This window comes from Eschrichtius robustus, chromosome 13, assembly GCF_028021215.1.
Source record: "Eschrichtius robustus isolate mEscRob2 chromosome 13, mEscRob2.pri, whole genome shotgun sequence".
Classification (NCBI taxonomy): domain Eukaryota; kingdom Metazoa; phylum Chordata; class Mammalia; order Artiodactyla; family Eschrichtiidae; genus Eschrichtius; species Eschrichtius robustus.
The window spans coordinates 40,466,768-40,485,758 of NC_090836.1; the positions used below are offsets into that span (position 1 = coordinate 40,466,768).

At 55.2% G+C, this 18,991-nt stretch overlaps 1 protein-coding gene across 1 annotated transcript in view; it reads right to left on the reverse strand.

Moving 5' to 3' along the window:
• COL2A1 (collagen type II alpha 1 chain) overlaps positions 1–18,603 on the reverse strand; it is a 30,998-nt gene extending 12,395 nt beyond the window's left edge. Inside the window, exons 1-25 of the mRNA XM_068559722.1 lie at positions 18,519–18,603; positions 14,182–14,388; positions 12,653–12,669; positions 12,411–12,443; positions 12,277–12,309; positions 12,125–12,178; positions 11,859–11,960; positions 10,430–10,507; positions 9,753–9,797; positions 9,593–9,646; positions 8,948–9,001; positions 8,118–8,171; positions 7,687–7,740; positions 7,506–7,559; positions 7,189–7,233; positions 6,586–6,639; positions 4,077–4,121; positions 3,551–3,604; positions 2,016–2,114; positions 1,650–1,694; positions 1,459–1,557; positions 1,240–1,293; positions 780–887; positions 327–380; positions 148–246 (exon numbers count right to left, since the gene is read on the reverse strand). Of these exons, the coding sequence (XP_068415823.1) occupies positions 148–246; positions 327–380; positions 780–887; positions 1,240–1,293; positions 1,459–1,557; positions 1,650–1,694; positions 2,016–2,114; positions 3,551–3,604; positions 4,077–4,121; positions 6,586–6,639; positions 7,189–7,233; positions 7,506–7,559; positions 7,687–7,740; positions 8,118–8,171; positions 8,948–9,001; positions 9,593–9,646; positions 9,753–9,797; positions 10,430–10,507; positions 11,859–11,960; positions 12,125–12,178; positions 12,277–12,309; positions 12,411–12,443; positions 12,653–12,669; positions 14,182–14,388; positions 18,519–18,603 (1,680 nt within the window). The remainder of the gene's footprint in view (positions 1–147; positions 247–326; positions 381–779; positions 888–1,239; positions 1,294–1,458; positions 1,558–1,649; positions 1,695–2,015; positions 2,115–3,550; positions 3,605–4,076; positions 4,122–6,585; positions 6,640–7,188; positions 7,234–7,505; positions 7,560–7,686; positions 7,741–8,117; positions 8,172–8,947; positions 9,002–9,592; positions 9,647–9,752; positions 9,798–10,429; positions 10,508–11,858; positions 11,961–12,124; positions 12,179–12,276; positions 12,310–12,410; positions 12,444–12,652; positions 12,670–14,181; positions 14,389–18,518) is intronic.
• Positions 18,604–18,991: the final 388 nt, after the last annotated feature.

Below are 18,991 nucleotides of genomic sequence, written 5' to 3' on the forward strand. Positions count from 1 at the left end.
GTTTAGGAGAGAGAAGAGGATGGGTGTCAGGGCAGCCCCAGGACCTCCCAAACCTGGCAGCACAGGGGTGGAGGGACCAGGTGGGGCAGGGCATGAAGAGTCTGCTCAAAGTCGGAAGCCGAGGACAAAAGCAGCTCTGCTACTTACCCGGGCGCCAGGGAGGCCGGGTTCTCCAGGACGGCCAGGGTCACCATTGGCTCCCTTGGGACCAGCAAGGCCACTGGGCCCTCGCTCTCCAGGGGCTCCCTACACAGGAGGAGGCAGGGGGTCAGCAAAAAGCCATTTGACCAGTGATGTGGGACCCCAGCCCCTGTGCCCCGACTCACCTTGGGACCTGCCAGACCATCCTGACCTGGGAACCCACGGTTGCCAGGAGGACCCTAGGAAGAAGTGGAGAGGAGAGGCTGTGAGTTAGAGTGGCCCCTGACCCAACCGTGGCTGCAGAGAGCCTTGCCAGACCCCAGGGGGTCCATCCCACGAACCCGCCAACCATAATTTCTGTGGCGCAGTAGCTACGGCCTGCAAGATTCTGAGAGATTAACTTCTTGGGCCTGTCCCCACCTTTCTGGGAAGGAGCTCCAGCTATTTCATGCCCTCCCGGGGTGGGGGGGAGAGACACAAATAAGGAGAAGGTTCCCTATCCCCATGGTGGTGGGTGGAGAAAAGAGAAGTAGGACGTCTAGGAGGCCACAGACTCGGCAAAGACCCAGAGCCACAGGGACCCGACTTGCATCTCCAGGTCACACCCCAATGAGCGTGGGGACTCCTGGGCCACTTACTCTTTCTCCAGGGGGCCCAGCGGGCCCAGCACCTCCAGGCTCTCCACGGGACCCTCTTTTGCCTTCTTCACCAGCAGGACCGGGGGCTCCTTGGGGACCAGCAGGGCCCTGAGAACCAGCACAAAAGAGAAACAGGGTGAGTCTTCGCCAGGCCCTGGGGCGAGCACCGGCCTGGTGTGTGGAGGAAGTGGCTGTGACTATCGTTTCAGGGCTGGGGGACCTGGGGAAGTGAGGCCACAAAGGATCAGCTGGGGGAGAGCAGAAGTGCCCCAGGGGGAAAAGAGAGAGTTATACAGTTCCAACTGGTCAAGCTGGTCAGGCCAGCGATGGGAGCTGAAGCTGCAACAGCTTCTCAGCCTTGTCATATCTCGTCTCCGACACGGCCTGAGACGACCCGGATTAGGGGACAGGGCTCCTGCAGAGGTGGGCAGTGGGCCAGGGGTGGTGGCCAGCTACTCACCGGTTCTCCCTTGGGGCCTTGTTCGCCTTTGAAGCCAGCAATACCAGGCTCACCCTTAACAAAGGAGAAAGGCAGGTTCTCACACTCGGTCCTCTCCACGGCCCTGTCCCTACCTCCCGAAACCCTTAAAGGCGCCCCACCAAAGGACATGGTGTGAGCGCAGGAAGGAGGGATGGCGGGTTTGACTCTGGGGTGCTTGGGGTTCATCCTGGATCTTACCGTTTGACCTTTCGGGCCCAGAGGACCAGTTGCACCTTGAGGGCCGGGTGGACCACGGGGCCCAGGGAAGCCGGGAGCACCAGCAATGCCAGGGGCACCCTATCAGCATGAGCAGAGAGAGAGGCATCAGGAGAGGGGGCAAGGAGGGACTGACCCCACCGGGAGGAGCCAAGTCCAAGGGCAGCACTCACAGCAGATCCTTTAGCTCCAGGAATTCCATCAGATCCAGGGTTACCCTGAAAAAGGAGACTGTCGTTATAAAATAAGCAGCGAAGAATAAACCCCAGCCATCTCCTAGCCCTCCAGGCCCCAGGTCCAGGGGTTGCAGCAGCAGCTGTCCATTCCAGGCATGGCCCTGCTGGACATTTCAGGGGGAGGATGGGCGATGGAGGGAGACATGTCTCTAGAGATGGGTGGGGGCGGGGCTGGTGGCAGGCATTCAGCCAGAATGAAGGTTTCATGATTGAGACGCCACTTCCCTCATAGCTAAGCACAGAGTCAAGTGTGCCAAGGCCTCAGACCCCAGACCCTTCAGGCAAAAGAGAAGCTACACTTACAGAAGCACCAGCCGGCCCGGGGGACCCAGGAGTACCAGCTTCACCGCGAGGACCCTGGGCACCTTCAGGACCTCGAGCACCGGTGGGGCCAGCTTCACCCTGGGAAGAGATAGGGAGGGATGGAGTGAGGGCAAGTCAGGGGGACAGAGACCTCGTGGGCCAGCAACAGTTCAGGGCAAGCTGTACACACGCACCAAAGAGCTGAGTCCTGCTCCTGAGCACCTGGGTTCCCACGTGGGCTGCCTGGCTGAGCTCGCTGCCCTGATGACTTCCTACCCCACCCACTGTGCTCTCCATCTGCCCCCCGTACGGTGACCACCAGGAGCAAGCACACAGTTTCATGCTACAGCCTGGGCATCGTGCTTGTCCCGTCAGCACCGTTCAGGAAAGCCCAAGCTGGGGGACCCTGCCGGCCCAGTGTCACGGGGATGATGGACAGATGGCCGAGATGGGCAGGCACCTCTACCCCCCCTTCCCTACCTATTTTCTCTTTTATTCAGGCTCTCAAACAGCTCAGCTCGGGGCACCACTTGGCTTGTATCTGGCTGATGTGTGACCCAGGCTCTGAGCCAAGCCTGTTTGAAGGGAGCCAGAAAGCCAGGGCAGAAGCAAGCTGGGTCCAGCACCCCAACACCACTTTTCCCAAAATGGCCTCTGCTTTTACTTTCATTTTTTCCTGAAAGTTACAACTGGCTGCGATCTAGGCTCTCTGGACAGCGGAGTCCCTGGGGAGGACGGATGACCTGGAGGGAGGGCAGAGCCTCCTCAGGTTTCTTCTCAGAACATTCTTGCTTTACTTCTGTAATTATTATTTTCTAAAGGTCAGGCCCCCTCACCTTCCGCTGTCCCTCTTCACAATGGGTCTCCTTCACCCGGCTCCTGGGGCCTCAGACACTGTCTGGTTGCCATGGAAACCCCCAGGAGGGAAAAAGCAACCTGATGCCAGTGACCCCATGGAGGCTCCTTATTCATCCCCTGGCGGGCACCAGGAGAGAATTCCCAGGGACACATGCGCATTGGAATCCCTCCTGGGCCACAGGGGCCTTTCCCTGAACTGGCTGGCCTCCCACTGGCCTCTGTTAATCCTTGGAAGAACTCTATTAACACGGCTTGGGAGAGCCAAGGCCCCCAGATGAAGCAGCAGCGAGCGGGAAGCGTGGAACCATCTCTGAGCCCACTTCCCTCCAACTCTCTTCCGGGTCTAAGTCGGCTGAGCTTTGCCTTCTTCCCTTTGGTTCCTGGTCTTCTGCTCCCTCCCAGGTCTCAGGTGTCTCCCCACCTTTTTCTGCCTTGCCCCACTCTGAAGCTGTAACTGTATCTCCAGCTTTTTATCATTCCATCTTACTTTCCCTTCCAGCTGGTGACCCTGCCAAGTGCCTGGCTTTTTCCTCGTTTCCGTGGAGAGCGGAGGTGGGGTGGGGCTGGGGGACACGCCTCCGAAGGGAAGGGGGCGGGGAAGGGGGGGTCATCCAGGGGGCAGTCAGCAAGGGCTACGGGGAAAGCGGGGTTCCTGACACAACGGGCAGGACACGCACCTTGGCACCAGGAGCACCGGGGAAGCCAGGGCCGCCAGCAGGACCCACGGGACCCTGGAGGAAGCAAGTGGATGGAGAGGTGAATGCTGATTCTGGGCAGACTCTCTCCAGCCTCCAGAGTGAGAACCACCCCCGCAACACCTCACATGCCGTCCCACCTTTGTACCGATATTGCCCTACATCCATTGTGGCCGAAAGTCCCTGGGTGAAAACTGTCCCCACTGCCAGTGTCCCCAAGCCTGGCTTCACAAGGCAAAGCAGGTTTCTGACTGAATACATGGTGAGAAGCAGGTGATTCTTTCACCTCCCTCTCTATCCCTCCTCAAGAAAACTACCGAAAGCGTGGCTGAGAAAAATGACCCGCTGCTTCAAAGCTTGTTCAACATGCTCTTGCAGCAATGAAAAATTATTTCTCCTCCTTTCCAGTAGAAGCCAGAGCATGGCCTGGGTACTGAGTAAACACTGCAACTTCACTGGGCGGCTGACTGGGACGCAGGTAGACCTGCCGGGGCTGAAGCGAACTTACCGGAGGCCCTGCGGGGCCGGGTTGGCCATCGTTGCCCCGAGCACCCTGCGAGCGAGAAGGAAGCAGCCACCGTCAGAGGCGCGCACACGTCCAGTCCCTCTCTGCCTCAGCCCACCCTCATGGTACCCCAGGGCTGAGCAGGAGGCTGGCAGGTCCTCCAAGGCGGCTGGGAGAACCGGGAGGGCAGTGGGCTTGTTCTCAGCTTAACAAAGCCTGGGTAATTTTCCAGCTATTTCATCATTTCTTAAACTTCCGTTTAGACCCCAAGTATTCCTAACTCCAAGGCCGAGTCATCATTTAAAGATTCGGTGAACTGGGCCAAAGGAGAACGAAACAGCCAAGCATCGACCCTGACTCAGTGCTTCCTGCCTGTCACAGCAGGAAGCCCTCTCGGGACTCGGGTAACCTCCCTGGTTGAGGCTTGGTTAACTCCAGGATCTGCGCCCCACCATCCTCCAACCCATAAAACCACCTGCTTCTATGGAAAACAGAGAAGCTGCAGGACATCTGCCAGCAGCCCAGGAAGAAGCTCTGTGATGGGGACAGGGCACCGGGCACAGCCCGGGGACCACATCTGCCCCAAGACTTCCTTCACAGAAAGGCAAGGCTGCCGGCGTTTCCTCTACAGGCCTTGCCCTTTGAGGGTTTTCTCCTGGGTTTGTGGTGAGCACCCCTAGTGCCTCTCTCAAGGCCCCTCAAGGCCCAGGGGACCGTTAGGCTAGGTGGAGCTGGGCCTGGCACCTGGTCCTTGGAGGACCTCGGCTGAGCCCCGTCTGCCTGCCTCTGCCTCTCCTCGGAAGCTGAAGAAGGATGCTTTACGGGGAGCTCCTGTTTTAAAGAAGACTCAAATCTTCCTCCTGGCTGTGGTCCATTTCTCCTGAGACTCTCCCCGTTGGCATTAAACAGGGAAGCAAGAGAAGACTTAACAGAAGAAAATGTCACAGGGAACATAAAGCCTCAGCACTGGCCAGAGCCCCTTCTGGGCTAGCCTGGCCGCTTCGAGAAGCACCCACCCTCCAGGGGTCAGCCAGAGGAGAGGCCTGGGCTGGCCGTGAGTGAGGGGGAGCTGCAGTGCTTCCCGCGAGGCTAGAGCTGAGCGGGCATCCAGGGTTCCTCCTGCAGCAAGGCTGGGGAGTGGGCACCGTCTGGCCCAAGGTGGGGGGGCACGTGACCACAGCAGGCAGAGGCCAACCCAGCCCAGTCCCTGACGAGGCCTTGAACCCCGGCCTGCGCTTGGAACTACGTGACGCTGTCAATCTTCTATGCCTAATCCTGTGCACACCCTGCCAGCCTGACTACCACGGGGACAGGAGTCAGCGAGGAGGAGCGAGAAGCAGGGTCTACTGTGCCCGGGAAGGAGGGAAAACAGGGATGCAGCTCATCTGTGCCCCTCACGGAGTGTGGCCACCATGGGCCCCACAGGCCAGGTCTTGACAACCTGCCGAAATCGCAGTGTTTCTCGGCAGGTCCAGCGCTCTCTAATCCCCTCACACAAAGCGACCCGGGGACAAGCCACTTCAACAGCTCTGGCTGACAAATGGGGGTCGAGGCTGCTTGGTATTTCACTGACCTGCTTTTGAGGGAAATTTCTGCCAAAACAGATACATTATCTGGAAAGCAGTAAAACCGAGTGAAGCTGATTTACTTTGGCCAGTCCTGCAAGGACCCGTGAGGAGGGGCCTCAGAGCTTGGGTGGCTGGGTGTGAAATCAACAAGAGAGCATAATCTTTCTTAAACACAGCTTTCATCGCATCACTCGCCTGACCAGGCGCCCACAAGGGCTCTCGATTGCTAAGGGATCAGAGCTAAACACCTGCACCCTCCACCGTGGCAAATCCCCGTGCTCTTAACTTCCCCCCTTAACAAGAGGCCACCAGAGTCTGAGGCTGCAAAGCATAGTTTGTCTTAAGCTATTTAACCGTTCGGTGCCTCGGTTTCTTCTACACTAAAATGCGGAGGACAACAGAATCTACCTCACAGGATATGAGGGAAGATTGGATGAGACTAAGCATCTCAGGTATTAAACAGAGGGAGTGCCCGTGAAGTGGTGGCCACTGGTGTTATCATAGTGTCACCAGCAGTGCACCAATGTCAAGTATGTGAGCTGACCCTGGACTGTTAGTACTTTTCTAGGGCAGCATCTGAGCAACCAGAAAGAACAAAAAGGAGCACAGTACTCTAGCCAGTTAAAGTCTGTCCATAAATTCGAACGGGATTGACAGGGAGCAGGTGGGGCTGTTGAGGGGATTACCTGAATAATCGAGGCTGGTTAAGGATACTCCTGCCCTTACCAACCAGCCCTCCCGTGGCCCACTCCCCGTCCTCCGACTGCAGACCCAGCCGGGGAATTCGTGACGGGCACACTAGAGTGAATCCTCACGGGAGGATGGTACTCGCTACACCTCGCAGGGTTGTTTTGAGGGTCAGGCAGAATAACCCTACATGCAAGTGCCTTGTAAACTTGAAAATGCTGGACAAATGGTGGCTCTTGGTCTTGTCAATTACTCACCGCGGCGCCAGCAGGGCCGGACCGTCCTCTCTCACCAGGCAGGCCACGGGGACCCTGGAACACACACCAGGACAGCACAAGCGTGAGCTGACTCAAGGACACTCTGCACCATCACTTAACCTGCAGGCCCTTCCTGGACACCTGAGTGGAGGGAGCGTGCAGTGCCCAGGAGGCAAAGGTGTGGATGCCCCTGACCTCACCTTCCTGATTCAGGACGCTCCTATCACACCAAAGGTTCTTCTGCCATGGCAGAGCACACAGGTGCGCCTGTTGTTACCTACTGGGAGCCCTGTTCGAGGCACATCTTGCTTCTTGCAATAGATGAGCTCCCCAAAATGTTGAAAATAAATGAAATTTGTAAAAATTGAAGCACACCTCAAGTGTGCTAACAGGGCTATTTCAAGGAAATGTTGGTGAAACCTTGACCAAATCATCTACTTGATACATTTTGCCTTTTGCTCATAATCAGATCAATCTACAAAACTGAGTATCTACTTTGCATAAAGGGAGCCATGGCATTTACTGTGAAGCCACCCGCCAGGCTTTAGAAGGTATCTGAAGAGCGTCTGGAGAGGCCCTCCCGGGGGGAACGCTCATACTCACCATTGGGCCTGGAGAACCGTTCTCTCCTGGGGAACCACTCTCACCCTGGAAAAACAGAGGCAGAGGGTCAGTGGCTGGGACCCCAGACAACTCCCATGGAAGAAGCCGAAAGCTCTGGTCATCTCAACTAGCACTGACACCCCCAAACTTTAGTTCTGTGAGGGACAATTCCCAGAGCTCTCCAGAACTGCCGTTCGTACATTAGGATGTAGGACTGGTTGTCGTGACCCAAGCTGTTCAGACGTCCTAACTCCACTGAGCTCAGTAGCATCTCCTCATTGTCCGTCCCCCATCCTCGTGTGCTTCTTGGTCCTTACCTTCACACCTGGAGCACCAGCTTCTCCCTTAGCACCATCTAGACCTGGGTAACCCTACGGGACAAGAGAAGACATTCAGTCGCACTTCTGGGGAAGCCAAATGGGAAGATTCATGTCCTCAAAAGCTTTTTTCTCCCTTGGTCAATCCCTTCCTTCCAACGCCTTCACCCATGATACTTACTCTGTGACCTTTGACACCAGGAAGGCCTGGGGTTCCTGGGAAGCCGCGAGCACCCTGCAATCCAAAGAAGAGATTCTCAGGGCACCGAGCAGAACCGGGTCAAGACTGTCCTGGGCTGCTACAGAGCCCTCAGAGCCAGGGAGTAGTGGAAGCCCAGCACGGGGACCATCTTTCAGTCAATCCCAGAATCCCTTTCACTGTGCCTCACCCCATCTTATGCAAAGTGGGTATGAACAACTGCCAGCCTCCCAGGGCCCATGCTCGGATCAGAGACATGGTCATCAGCATGAAGGTGTGATGTACGTGGAGACTGCTGGAATTTTAGGAGTGAGCTAACGGACCTGGATGAGCTGGGCGGGAGGCCACTGCCTTGGCTGCAAGGAGGGAGACTCTGGGAATGATGTTGGAGGCTGGGGAAGGTGGGGCTTTACCTGAGGGCCAGGAAGGCCTCTCTCACCAGGTTTTCCAGCCTTTCCAGCTTCACCCTGAAGGGAGAGAGATGAACCTCAGCTTCCTCAGAAGACACGTTAGCACAGCTGGCATACTCCAGAGCACCGTCTCTCCTCCCAGCCCGCCGTGCCTTTGCCCACCTGCTTCTTCATCTCCACCCGCCTCCTTCAGGTCCCAGACTTCCCCGAATGCCTTCCCTGGGTCACCATGTCTTCTCTCACACAGCTGCCTGTGCCCTGGGCAAGCTCCTCCGTCCCCAACCCCACGGCCTCAACCCTCCCCTGGTGGGCTCCCTGTCTCCTCTCATAGGCGCTGCTGACTGGCCTAGGGCCCCCTAACCTCAGAGACTTTCACTGCCTAATGGGATTCACGAGTGCCAACTCTTGTCTCTTCCCTTCGTTTGCATCCCTTGCAGACATCCTGACTCAGGCTGAGCTTTTCCTAACTCATTTACAATTAAGATAATGTTGGGCTGTTGAGTGTTTCTTTGTGTTTCCTTCTCTACATCTTTCCCCTTGTGTTTTCCCTCTCCCTTCTCTCACTTCTCAATTTCCCTTCCAGGAGTTAATGATGTTTTAATTATTTCCCTTCCCAGTGGGTCCAAAGCAGTCCCCAAGGCAATTGCAAGCTAAGTTGCCAGTGGAAATGTGGACAGTAGGCGGAGTCCGAGTCTCCAACAGACCAGCTCTGCCCCTCAGGTTGCCTCCCCCTTGGGTCAAGCCGAGGGTGCATCTGTATCACTGCCCAGCAACCCCTCTCTGGGCCCTTTCAAGTGAGGCGGCCACTTGTTTGACTCCTCAGGTGTACTCACATCATCACCAGGTTTTCCAGGGGGGCCAGAAGGACCGCGGGGACCCATGGGACCCTACGAACGAAATAAGAGAGTTTAAGAGATGGTTGGAGGGGGAAGACACCTAATCAGTGGACAAAATTTGGGGATTGTAGCTTTTGGAAGCTAGTTCCTCTATAAGGAAAAGATGATGGAAGAACCCTGGGACTTCCCTGGCAGTCCAGTGGTTCAGACTCCATGCTTCCAACACAGGGGTTGCGGCTTCGTTCCCTGGTTGCGGAACTAAGATCCCGCATGCGGGCATGCCGCGCGGCTTGGCCAAAAAATTCAACTACACTCCAATTAAAAAAAAAAAAAAAAAAAAAGATGGAAGAACCCACTTTGTGCTGAGAGAGAGCAGAGGCACAGAGCAGATCATAGTGGGAGGCAGTGGACAGCACGAGCCAGGGGTGACCCAGAAAAGGACTGAGATGACAGAGTCCTGGGTGGTTCTTGCCACATCTGGCTCTCAGTTCCCCCAGAGCTAAGAGGGGACATCTAGGTTTCCTTTGAGCCCTCCACCGTGGAAAGTGCTGGGCAGAGCCCGGGAGGCGACGGGATCGGGGTCGGAGTGGTACATCATTGGAAGCTCCCCCCCAGGAGGGCAGGGCCCACGGAGGTACTCACAGCAACGCCGGGTTCCCCAGGTTCACCAGGGTTGCCTTGAAATCCTTGAGGTCCCTAAAAAGTAAAGTGAGGACACCAGGTTGGCCCCCCGCAAACTGACATCAGAGAGCTTGAAAGCATCTGTGTCTCCACCTTCCCAAAGGAAAGGCCCAGTACTTACGGGAGCACCAGCAGGGCCTGGAGGTCCCCGAGGTCCCATGGGGCCCTGCATTGGAACAGAAAATGAGGCGCTTTACTGGAAATGCTTCACCCACAGCCTCCAGGGTGCCACCTCCTCCCAGCCAACAGCCCAGACAAAGGACAAGGAGTTACTCTGTGAGCAGGGGGCCTGCAGTGGCTGCTCCCTCTCCTTTCCCACTCCCCTCGCAACAATCTATTTTTATTTATAGGTACCATTTGGACAGAGAAGCTGGCCTTGCTTTCCCCTGGACAGCAGCCATGTTTACTAAAGTCTGAGTTTCATTTAGCATGTGCCAAGTGGGAGCTGCAGGGCTGAGATTTCCTGCTGGAAGTCTTGTGGATGCTGGAGAACAGTGGCTGCTGTCTGCATTCTTCAGTTCTCATTCCAAGAGCAATAGCAACTGGCCTTCTGACAGATCAGCCTATATGCCTCTCTCCATCCTCATTCTTCTTAGTCACTCCAGCGCATCATTAAAACTGGCATCCATCGCCGTAAAAACCCAAATGCTTTGAGCTAGCTAAATGGGAGGTTACGTAACTGTTGGGGAAGAGTTGCTCTAAGCAATTACCTGTAAAGTGAGGTTGTCAGAATCCCTGGCCCTGCTAAGGGCCACCTCCTGCCATTTTGGCTGCAAAGAACTGGTGTTTTTTTCTTACCATTGGTCCCTGCATTACTCCCAACTGGGCGCCACCAGCCTTCTCATCAAATCCTCCAGCCATCTGAGCAGCAAAGTTCTGCAAATAAACCCAACAACATTAAAAGCTTGAGAGGGGGCTTCCCTGGTGGTGCAGTGGTTGAGAATCTGCCTGCCAATGCAGGGGACACGGGTTCGAGCCCTGGTCTGGGAAGATCCCACATGCCGCGGAGCAACTGGGCCCGTGAGCCACAATTACTGAGCCTGCGCGTCTGGAGCCTGTGCTCCGCAACAAGAGAGGCCGCGACAGTGAGAGGCCCGCGCACCGCGATGAAGAGTGGCCCCCACTTGCCGCAACTAGAGAAAGCCCTCGCACAGAAACGAAGACCCAACACAGCAAGAAAGAAAGAAAGAAAGAAAGAAAGAAAGAAAGAAAGAAAGAAAGAAAGAAAGAAAGAAAGAAAGAAAGAAAGAAATTTAAAAAAAAAAAGTTTGAGAGGCCCTGTGCTTTTCCTACTTGGCTAGGTAAGCTATATCTGAATAGAAAATACTCTATTTAGATAAATTCTAATTGTTGGAGACTAACCTAGCATTGATCTGAATTACTAATGATTCCTGAAAAATAGTTTTGGAAATGGGTTATTAGATGACAGTGGCATAGTCATTTCCCTGGGAGATGAAGTGTTATTTGGAAGAGTATCCATTACTTGCATTTCATTTTATAAGTTTTTTAAAAAAATTCTAAAATATTAAATACATTATTTAACATAAATTGAGAAATATAACTAAAAATACCACTTTTAAAGTTTCTTTTTTTCTTTTCCAAGACTTTAATGCCCAGCAAAAGGCTAAAATGAACAGTCTTGAAATATTTTAGCAGGGAATGTAGTAGGCATCTATGAGCCATTCAAGTTTAAAAATTTAAATCACAGCAAACATCAAAATGGCAAACCTGCAAAAACTGGGCAATAATATAATTTGTTGATTGGTTTGATTCCAAAAATGACTTTAGCCACACACCTTCACTCACTGGGGCTCTTTCATGAGAATAAATAATTGCTTGGAATGTACTTGGCAAAGGTGAAGATTCAATGTCTTCCAAGGACAGTGGTCACTCTTCCTCCAGGGAACTACAAGTGCCCAGCCATCCTCTCCCCCAAGCCCCACACCCACTCCCAAGAATCAGCCACACAGTACAGACGCCAGGAAGCCAGGTAACTGAAGACTTGCTTTGCAGAAACCCAATGAGTGAAAAAAGTCATCCCTTAGCGCCACAGTCTCACGCCTACTATGTGATTCCACTAAATTATAGGCCTGGGGGAGAAGCCCATGGACAGGCTGTGTACACACTGCTGGCAGACCTGGGAGCCAGCCAGGTGAGTGCGACTAGCAATTTAGAAGCCACGCTTCTGGAGGGACAGCCTGAAGGAAGGGGACATAAGGATACTTACTCCACCAAGACCAGGGGGGCCAGGGGGGCCAGGAGGGCCAGGGGGGCCAGGGTTTCCAGGGGTCCCAGGCTCTCCATCTCTGCCACGAGGTCCAGGAGCACCCTTGGCAGAAAGAGAAAAAGGCCCCAATGAGAAGCAGTGTTTATGTGAGAACCATCTGTCTACAGGCTGCCCTTGAGGAGGTAGGTAGTCAGCCATTTGGGGAGGGGGAGCTTAGAGAACCTTGGGAGTCCACAAGGGTCAGACAGCATTGCTTCTCTACTCACTTTTTCACCTTTGTCACCACGATCACCTCTGGGTCCTTGTTCACCTGCAGGTCCCTGAAAATGAAGAAAATATTGAGATGACAGCAAGACCAGGGGCCTGCAGTTCAGTAACTCAAGGAAGACACGGAGGAAGGGGTTTCTCCCTTTCTTACCTGAGGCCCAGGAGGTCCTTTGGGTCCTACAATCTGTGATAGAGAGACCAACAGGATGGCAAGTTAGGGGGAACCTCAAGGAAATGACCCAGTGAGAGCAGTAGATGCAACGTGGGAGTATAATGCGTACTTACATCCTTGATGTCTCCAGGTTCTCCTTTCTGTCCCTGAAACATGAAACACCGTCAGGATTGAGCCAAGCAAGCCCACCAAGCCCCAAGCACAAAACCTCGCCCAGGAGCCCTCGCATGGAGATGCCCTCTGAAACAGATCCCTGTTGATGTCTAAAGACCACAGGCTGAATGAGCATAGCACTGCTTCTAAAGAAGGAAATATAAAGGCAAATGAAAGAGCAAAAAACAACAAAAATCCTCACCTTTGGTCCTGGTTGCCCTGCAGATGGAAAAAATAGAGAAGGAAAATGTAAGATTCATGAGATGGGTACGTACAACTTCTTGTCGCTTAGACACTCTTTAACGGATCAAACAAAAAAGGGACACAACCAGGGAAGGAGGCAGCTTCCTGTTACTCCACTGAACCCCTCTGTTGGGGTGTTAGGGTCACTGGGGTCCTGGAGTTGCTGAGGTCCCATGAGGAATGGAGACGGTCCAGATTTTGTTATTCAAAAGGCAGTCAGCATGCACAAGAATGGAGCAGGGGTGGTACAAAGAGAAAATGAAGAATTCAAGATCTAATCAGCCGCCAAGAAACAAAGCAGCCGAAACTGAGAAACTGAGAGGTTCAGTCTCTTCTCTTCCTCACAGGGTAAGAAGCCCCTCCGTAGCCCAAGCGCCACCGCCCGCCAACCTCCTCCACCCCAGAAGAAGAGTTAGGTAGTTGGAAAGGTCTTACATTCAAGCTGGATCTCCGTGAAGCAAGCACAAAAAAACAGCAGAGCATAGGAGTTACAGAGGGCACTGGAGCCAGTGCCACCCCGAGTCAATAACCCCTTCCCCCTTTGTAGCAGTGAAGTAGTAAAGGTGATCAACGCTTCACTCACACAGGCCCCCTCAGAAATGATCTGGGAATCTGGACCATCAAAGCAGCTTCCCCAAGCAGCTTTCCAGGGTGGGTGAAGTGTTAAGGAAAGGCAACTGCTCGCTTCCCTTTCAATTGTCTTCTCTACTTGAGCAGGAGGGGAAAAGCGAGGGCCACCCAAGAGGCCTAGATGTGTGTCCCCAGCCACCCTACAGGGAGATAGGGCGTGTGTTCCAGAGCTGAGGAGGGGTCACCTGCACACCCACCAGCCCTGGCTCCAGCTGGGAGTTAACAACCCACCAGAGTGCAGGCACACGGGGCTCTGTCCCAGCCCCATCTCTGCCCTTCACCACTAGAACTCCCAGACCCCAGCTCCTCCTTCTCCTAGGAACTTGCTTCTTAACTGGCAGTCAACGCCAATAGAGGCAAAACCAAAAGGAAACTGCCACCAGTGTTCCGTATTTCAAGAAGGGGGCCTGCCCTCTCTGTCTGCCCGCTGGCCAGCAGAGCTCGCTCCCCACCGAAGACCATACATTTGAGGCCTTCTACAGAGAAGCCAAGGTGTGGGTACTGGAGGAGGAGTTAGTCTGCGGTTTGGCCGGAAGGAGCACTGGATCTCCACGGTGGCTCTAGGCATCTGCAGAGGTGATTCCAGTGAGGATACCTGTGTGGAATCACCTCTGTCCTCCATGTCTTAGAAGCGTATTGTTTGGAGGTGCTGGGTGAGGAAGGACCCCTCTAGTGTGTCAGGCTCACTCAGTGTCAACCTGCAAGCGAGAAATGGCCTTTCCTTTCAGCCTCAGCTGCTGGGGTCCCATGGATAACCAGCCCCTCCGCTTCGCAGAGATGACCGGCATCCATGGCAGGGCATTTGCTGCCCCTGCAAGTAATTTATTTATGTGGAACAGGAAATAAATAAATTACGACCACTGGCAGTGGTGAGGTCAGTTGAGCAGATGGGGCAGCACTCTCCGAAGGGGGTCTCGGGGCTGAGGCAGTCTTTCATGTCTTCACAGATTATGTCGTCGCAGAGGACAGTCCCAGTGTCACAGACACAGATCCGGCAGGGCTCGGGCTTCCACACATCCTTATCGTTATACCTCTGCCCGTCCTGCACACAGCTGCCAGCCTTCTCTGCACCGGGGGTGGGGCAGGGGAAGCAGACAGCCAAGGGAAGGAGGGGGTGAGGAGCCAGAAGAGAAAAAGAGAAAGAGGTTGCAAGTCAACTTGACATAATTCAAATGCTGAAGAAGGTGGGCTCGGGCCACTCGAACACAGAGAACTTGAAAATTATTTTTCTAAGACATCATTCATTCTTCCATGGAGTCAACAAACATTTATTGTGTGCCTTGCACTCTGCTGTCTATTCACCAGTGAAAATCCTGACCCAGCAGGGAAGGCGAGGGGGACTGACTATGCCGTACTGTCTTCATGCATCTAGCAAGGGGTGGGGGGGGGGTGGCCCTGATGATGTGGAGGTCAGGGGCAACTGAGAGTGGGAGCAGGAGGACAGGAGCCTTTGAATGGGAACTCAGAACTGTACAGACAGAGGGGAGGGGGACATGGAGAGATGCCCCCACCTGCCCACCGCCAGCACGGGAGCAGAGGCCTTCTTTTTCCTGCCTTCCTCTAGGAATTATGGGATTTGCTAAATACAACTGACAGCTAAAATTTAGAAGGCATGCAGAAAATTCTACCCACAAAAATCAGACTCTGCAAAGAGCCAGGCTCCAGAAGTGATACATGGGGGTGGGGTGTGTGTGAGAGGAGGAACTGTTACAAATTAGGATCTTGTTCCATTCTTTACATCATATTAGGATTAGGACCGATTGGGGGAGGGGCATAGGCCCAGTTAAACAATACACCTGGGACCCAAGGGTATAACAAAATGCCCTGGGAGGCAAGCAGGGCCAAAGAACCCCGCCCCGCTGCCGGTGCTGACCTCCAGCTGTAGCCCTCTCTGGAGAGACCCTGCTTGCATCTGAAGACAACAGCCCAATTTGAGGAAGGGGGGGGGGTGTGTGACGGGGGGCTTTGAATGCCTGGTCCGGGCTAAGATTAGCCAGTCCAGGCCTGGCCTCCTCCAGGAACGCAGACCAAGAACGGCATGCACTAGTCCCTCTCCACAAGCGGCCTGCCTTCCGGAATCCACCCTGCAAACGAAGCCTGTGCTGACAAGAGCGCTCCGGAGAGCGCCAAGCGCGGCAGAGCCCGCGCCACGTGCCGGGGAGCGCCCGGTGCTGTTTTTCTCATCAAAATCCCCAAAGCCCTGGCGACTGCGGGGGTTGAATAATAGGAAAGGGCCACAAACCAGGTGGGCGGAGAGAGAAACGGCCCGCCCCGTGCTCTTTAAGGAGACTGAAAGATAAATCTTTCTTTCTTTTTTTTTTTTTCCACTAGAAAAACTCCACCCAGCCTTTAGGCAAGATCATCACGGGGAGGGGAGGGGGGAGAGGGGGAGCCTAGGGTATATACAGTTGTTGCCGGGGCACGCGCACCGCTATAAATAGGTGGAGCTGTAGAAAGCGAGCGGCGGGGGAGCGACTGAGGAAGAACCCCCCCTCACCCAAGAGGGGCCGTGGGGGAAGAGGGTAAAGTGCTGGGACAGCGGGGTGCACCCTGAAGGCGTATCAGATTTCCCTCGGAAGGGTGGCCGGGGATGAGCGGGTGCAGGGGCGGGGCCGGCAGCGCTGGGCGTGAGAGCCGTCGGGTGACTCTTTGTGGCTGCGGCTCTGGACGCGGCTCGCCCACAGACACTGGGGGGGGGGGGCGGTGAAAAGTGGGATTAAATGACTGCCCCAGAAAGGAGCCAGCGCCGTAACCGGATCCCCTAGGTGTGGACGGAGGAGCCCAGCGCCACCATAATTGCTGTTCGAAACGGCTGCCGATAGCATCCCGGCGCGCCTGATCGGGTTCCCATCATTACCGCAGCGCCACATAAGTGATTCTTTGTAGCAGGCCAATTAAAAAGTTACCTCTTTCGGGGAACTGTTTTGCTTCGCAGCCGCTTTGCGCAGGGCTGGAGCCCGGGAGGTGGCGGCGGGGCGGGCGGGCACAGGGGAGCATTGTGGGAGAGGGGGTCGGGGAGTCCTGGGGAACCCACCGGACCTCATCTCTCATGAATGCGGCTTTTCTCGAGTGCACACAGAGACCGATTCACAGGTCTCCGCAAGGAACCAGTTTAAATAAATACGGGCAGCGTTTCAGCCCCATCTGGAAGCCATCGCTGCCAATCTCCCAACGCAAACAAGCCTCACAATGGAGGATTGAGGTCTCTCCCCTGAGCCGAGGGGCACATTCAGAGGCGAGGGCTGTGAAATGCAGATGTGGGTCAAAGACGCCGCAGCCAATAAGTTTCTCAAACTTGTGGAAAGATGGGGAGGAGGGGCGTGCCAGAGTTCTAGGTTTCTGACATCCCTGGTGTCCACGCAGACTGCGTCTTTCCCCACGTCACGTCTTTGGGTCCGCTGACCCAGGGGAGGGGGGTACGGAGCCGGGATGCGCCAGGGCGCAAAGTCAGCGGCTCCAAAGCACTTCCCCTGGGGAGGAGGAGGAACGACTGGAAGATTTGGGCCCAAGAAACTGTGGAATTCACTACCTCCTAGGAAGGCTGCTGCGCTGAGAACGCTCTGCCACTTAAGTGAGCGCCTCTGATACCAGATGGAGAATTGGGGAATTATTTTAGAGTCACCTAGCTCATTCCACTGCGCACTGAGGCAGAGGTCAGTCAAGAAGACAATTTTGTGAGTGTGTACATGCAAATTTAGGACAAATATATAGTCAGTCCGAGCTGGGGCCACTTATAGATGCACCGTATTCCAACAAGTACCTGGGAGCAGGCCTCCAGCTTAGTGCACCATCCGACCGCCTGGCCAAAATCTCCTGCCCGGGGCTCCTTGCAGCTGCACCGTGGGCCCCAGTCCTGACCCTGTCCCAGTCAACCACCCTAATGAACGGAAAGTCCTTCTGGGTCCGCAGCCTTCTAAACTGTGTCTGGAGATAGCCTAGTGGCAGACGAGACTGCAGACAGCCTCGTCGGCAGACGGACTTTGATTTCCATTACTCCCCCAGCCAAAAAATTTCCCCTGCGATTGATTTACAATCTGTAACATACAAAGACAGGGCTGGAATCCCAGCCGTCGGAAACGTGCCCAAACACGTGGGAAAAAAAATAACTTCTCTACCTAATACACTTTCCAGGCTTCATTTGTCCTAAATATAATCCCAGGCAGTGGGACTTCACCAAAGGAGGCGATGGAAAGGTGCGGTTCGAATCGCCTTTGGACCAGACTGTAAAACTGCCATCTCTAACTATATTCGGTTGAAATTGTTATAGCAATCGACCAACCGTGTCTCCCTCCTCTGCTACACACACACATACACACACACACACACACACACACACACACACAGACACACACACACACACACACACACCTGGCAGAGCCTCGGTTAGTTCCAGAAACTTTCAGAAAAGTAACTCATTGTAGTACCTGGGCGGGTGGGGGGGGAGTGTTAGGGGGGAAGACGGCGGGGAGGGGGCGCTATTTTCCTGGGCGTTTGAAAAGCACGGTCTGGTTGGAATGTTATCGCCTTTCAGATGGCCTCTCCTACGGGAAGTTTCTGTATGCTTTAGAGGCAAGGGGAAAGCCGAGATGCGAGAGGGCTGCACTTTGCTCCTGGGCCAGCCGTGAGGGGGAGGAAACCCTCGAGAGGCGCTGAGGTCTCAGAGTGTCTCTCCGAAGCCCTTCTTTGTGGCCTCGGATTTCAGCCCACCAGTTTCAGAGCATCTCCTTTGTCTAACTTCCTTTTGAACCCCCAGGCACCAACCCCTGGACACTACTGGGCCGTCAACCCGTTGGCGCTTGCTCGCTCCTTTGCTCGCGCTCTTTCTCGCCTACTTTTCCTAAGCTCGATGGGCCGCAACCTGTTTTGCTGAACTCTGAGTGCTTCGGGCAGCCAAGTTGTGTGCGTGTGCGCGTGCGCCTAATTATCAAAGCTGGTGGGAATGAGCGCGCTTAAAATCTGTGCGCAAACCTCGGACCCGACGCTTTGCTTGTTTAGTATTCCTTTGCAACGCAGGGACCTGCAAATGCCTCCAACCACGACCGGCACGGAGGACGCTCGGACAGAGCCCCTGACTTGCAGAACTCCGCTCGATGAGCTTCTGCGCATCCGCAGGCTCCAGAGCGCGAGAGGGCCAGGGAAGAGGATGCGGAGGGACGGCACGGAAGGGTGGCAGGCAGGGGCCGTGGGCAACTTACGGACATCCTGGCCGTGACACCGAAGGACAGCGGCGACGAGCAGCGTCAGCAGCACCAGCGTCTGGGGAGCCCCGAGGCGGATCATGGCTCACCGCGGGGCCTGGCGGAGCCGGGCCCGGGCGGAGCGCAGCGAGGCGGCAGGAGCACGGCGTAGGTCCGGGTCTCTACCGCGCCCTCATGCAGGAGGCCCTCGGAGCAGGAGGAGGAGGCAGGAGACCCGGCAGCCCAGCAGCGCTCTGCGTCTTCTCTGCGCCGCGGCGCCCGTTATATGCGCCCGGCCCTACTCGAGGCTGGAGAACTCGCCCAAACCGCGGGCCGCCCCCGGCCCCCCGCAGGGTTGTAACCTGAGACCCCGCCCCCGAAGCCCGCCCGGGCCCAGCCAGAGCCCGCACCTGCCCGGGCCGGAGCCCCCTCTCCTCTAGCCCTGCTTCCCGCCCCCCACCCCTAGTGTGCCGAGTGGCCTGATCGGGCGG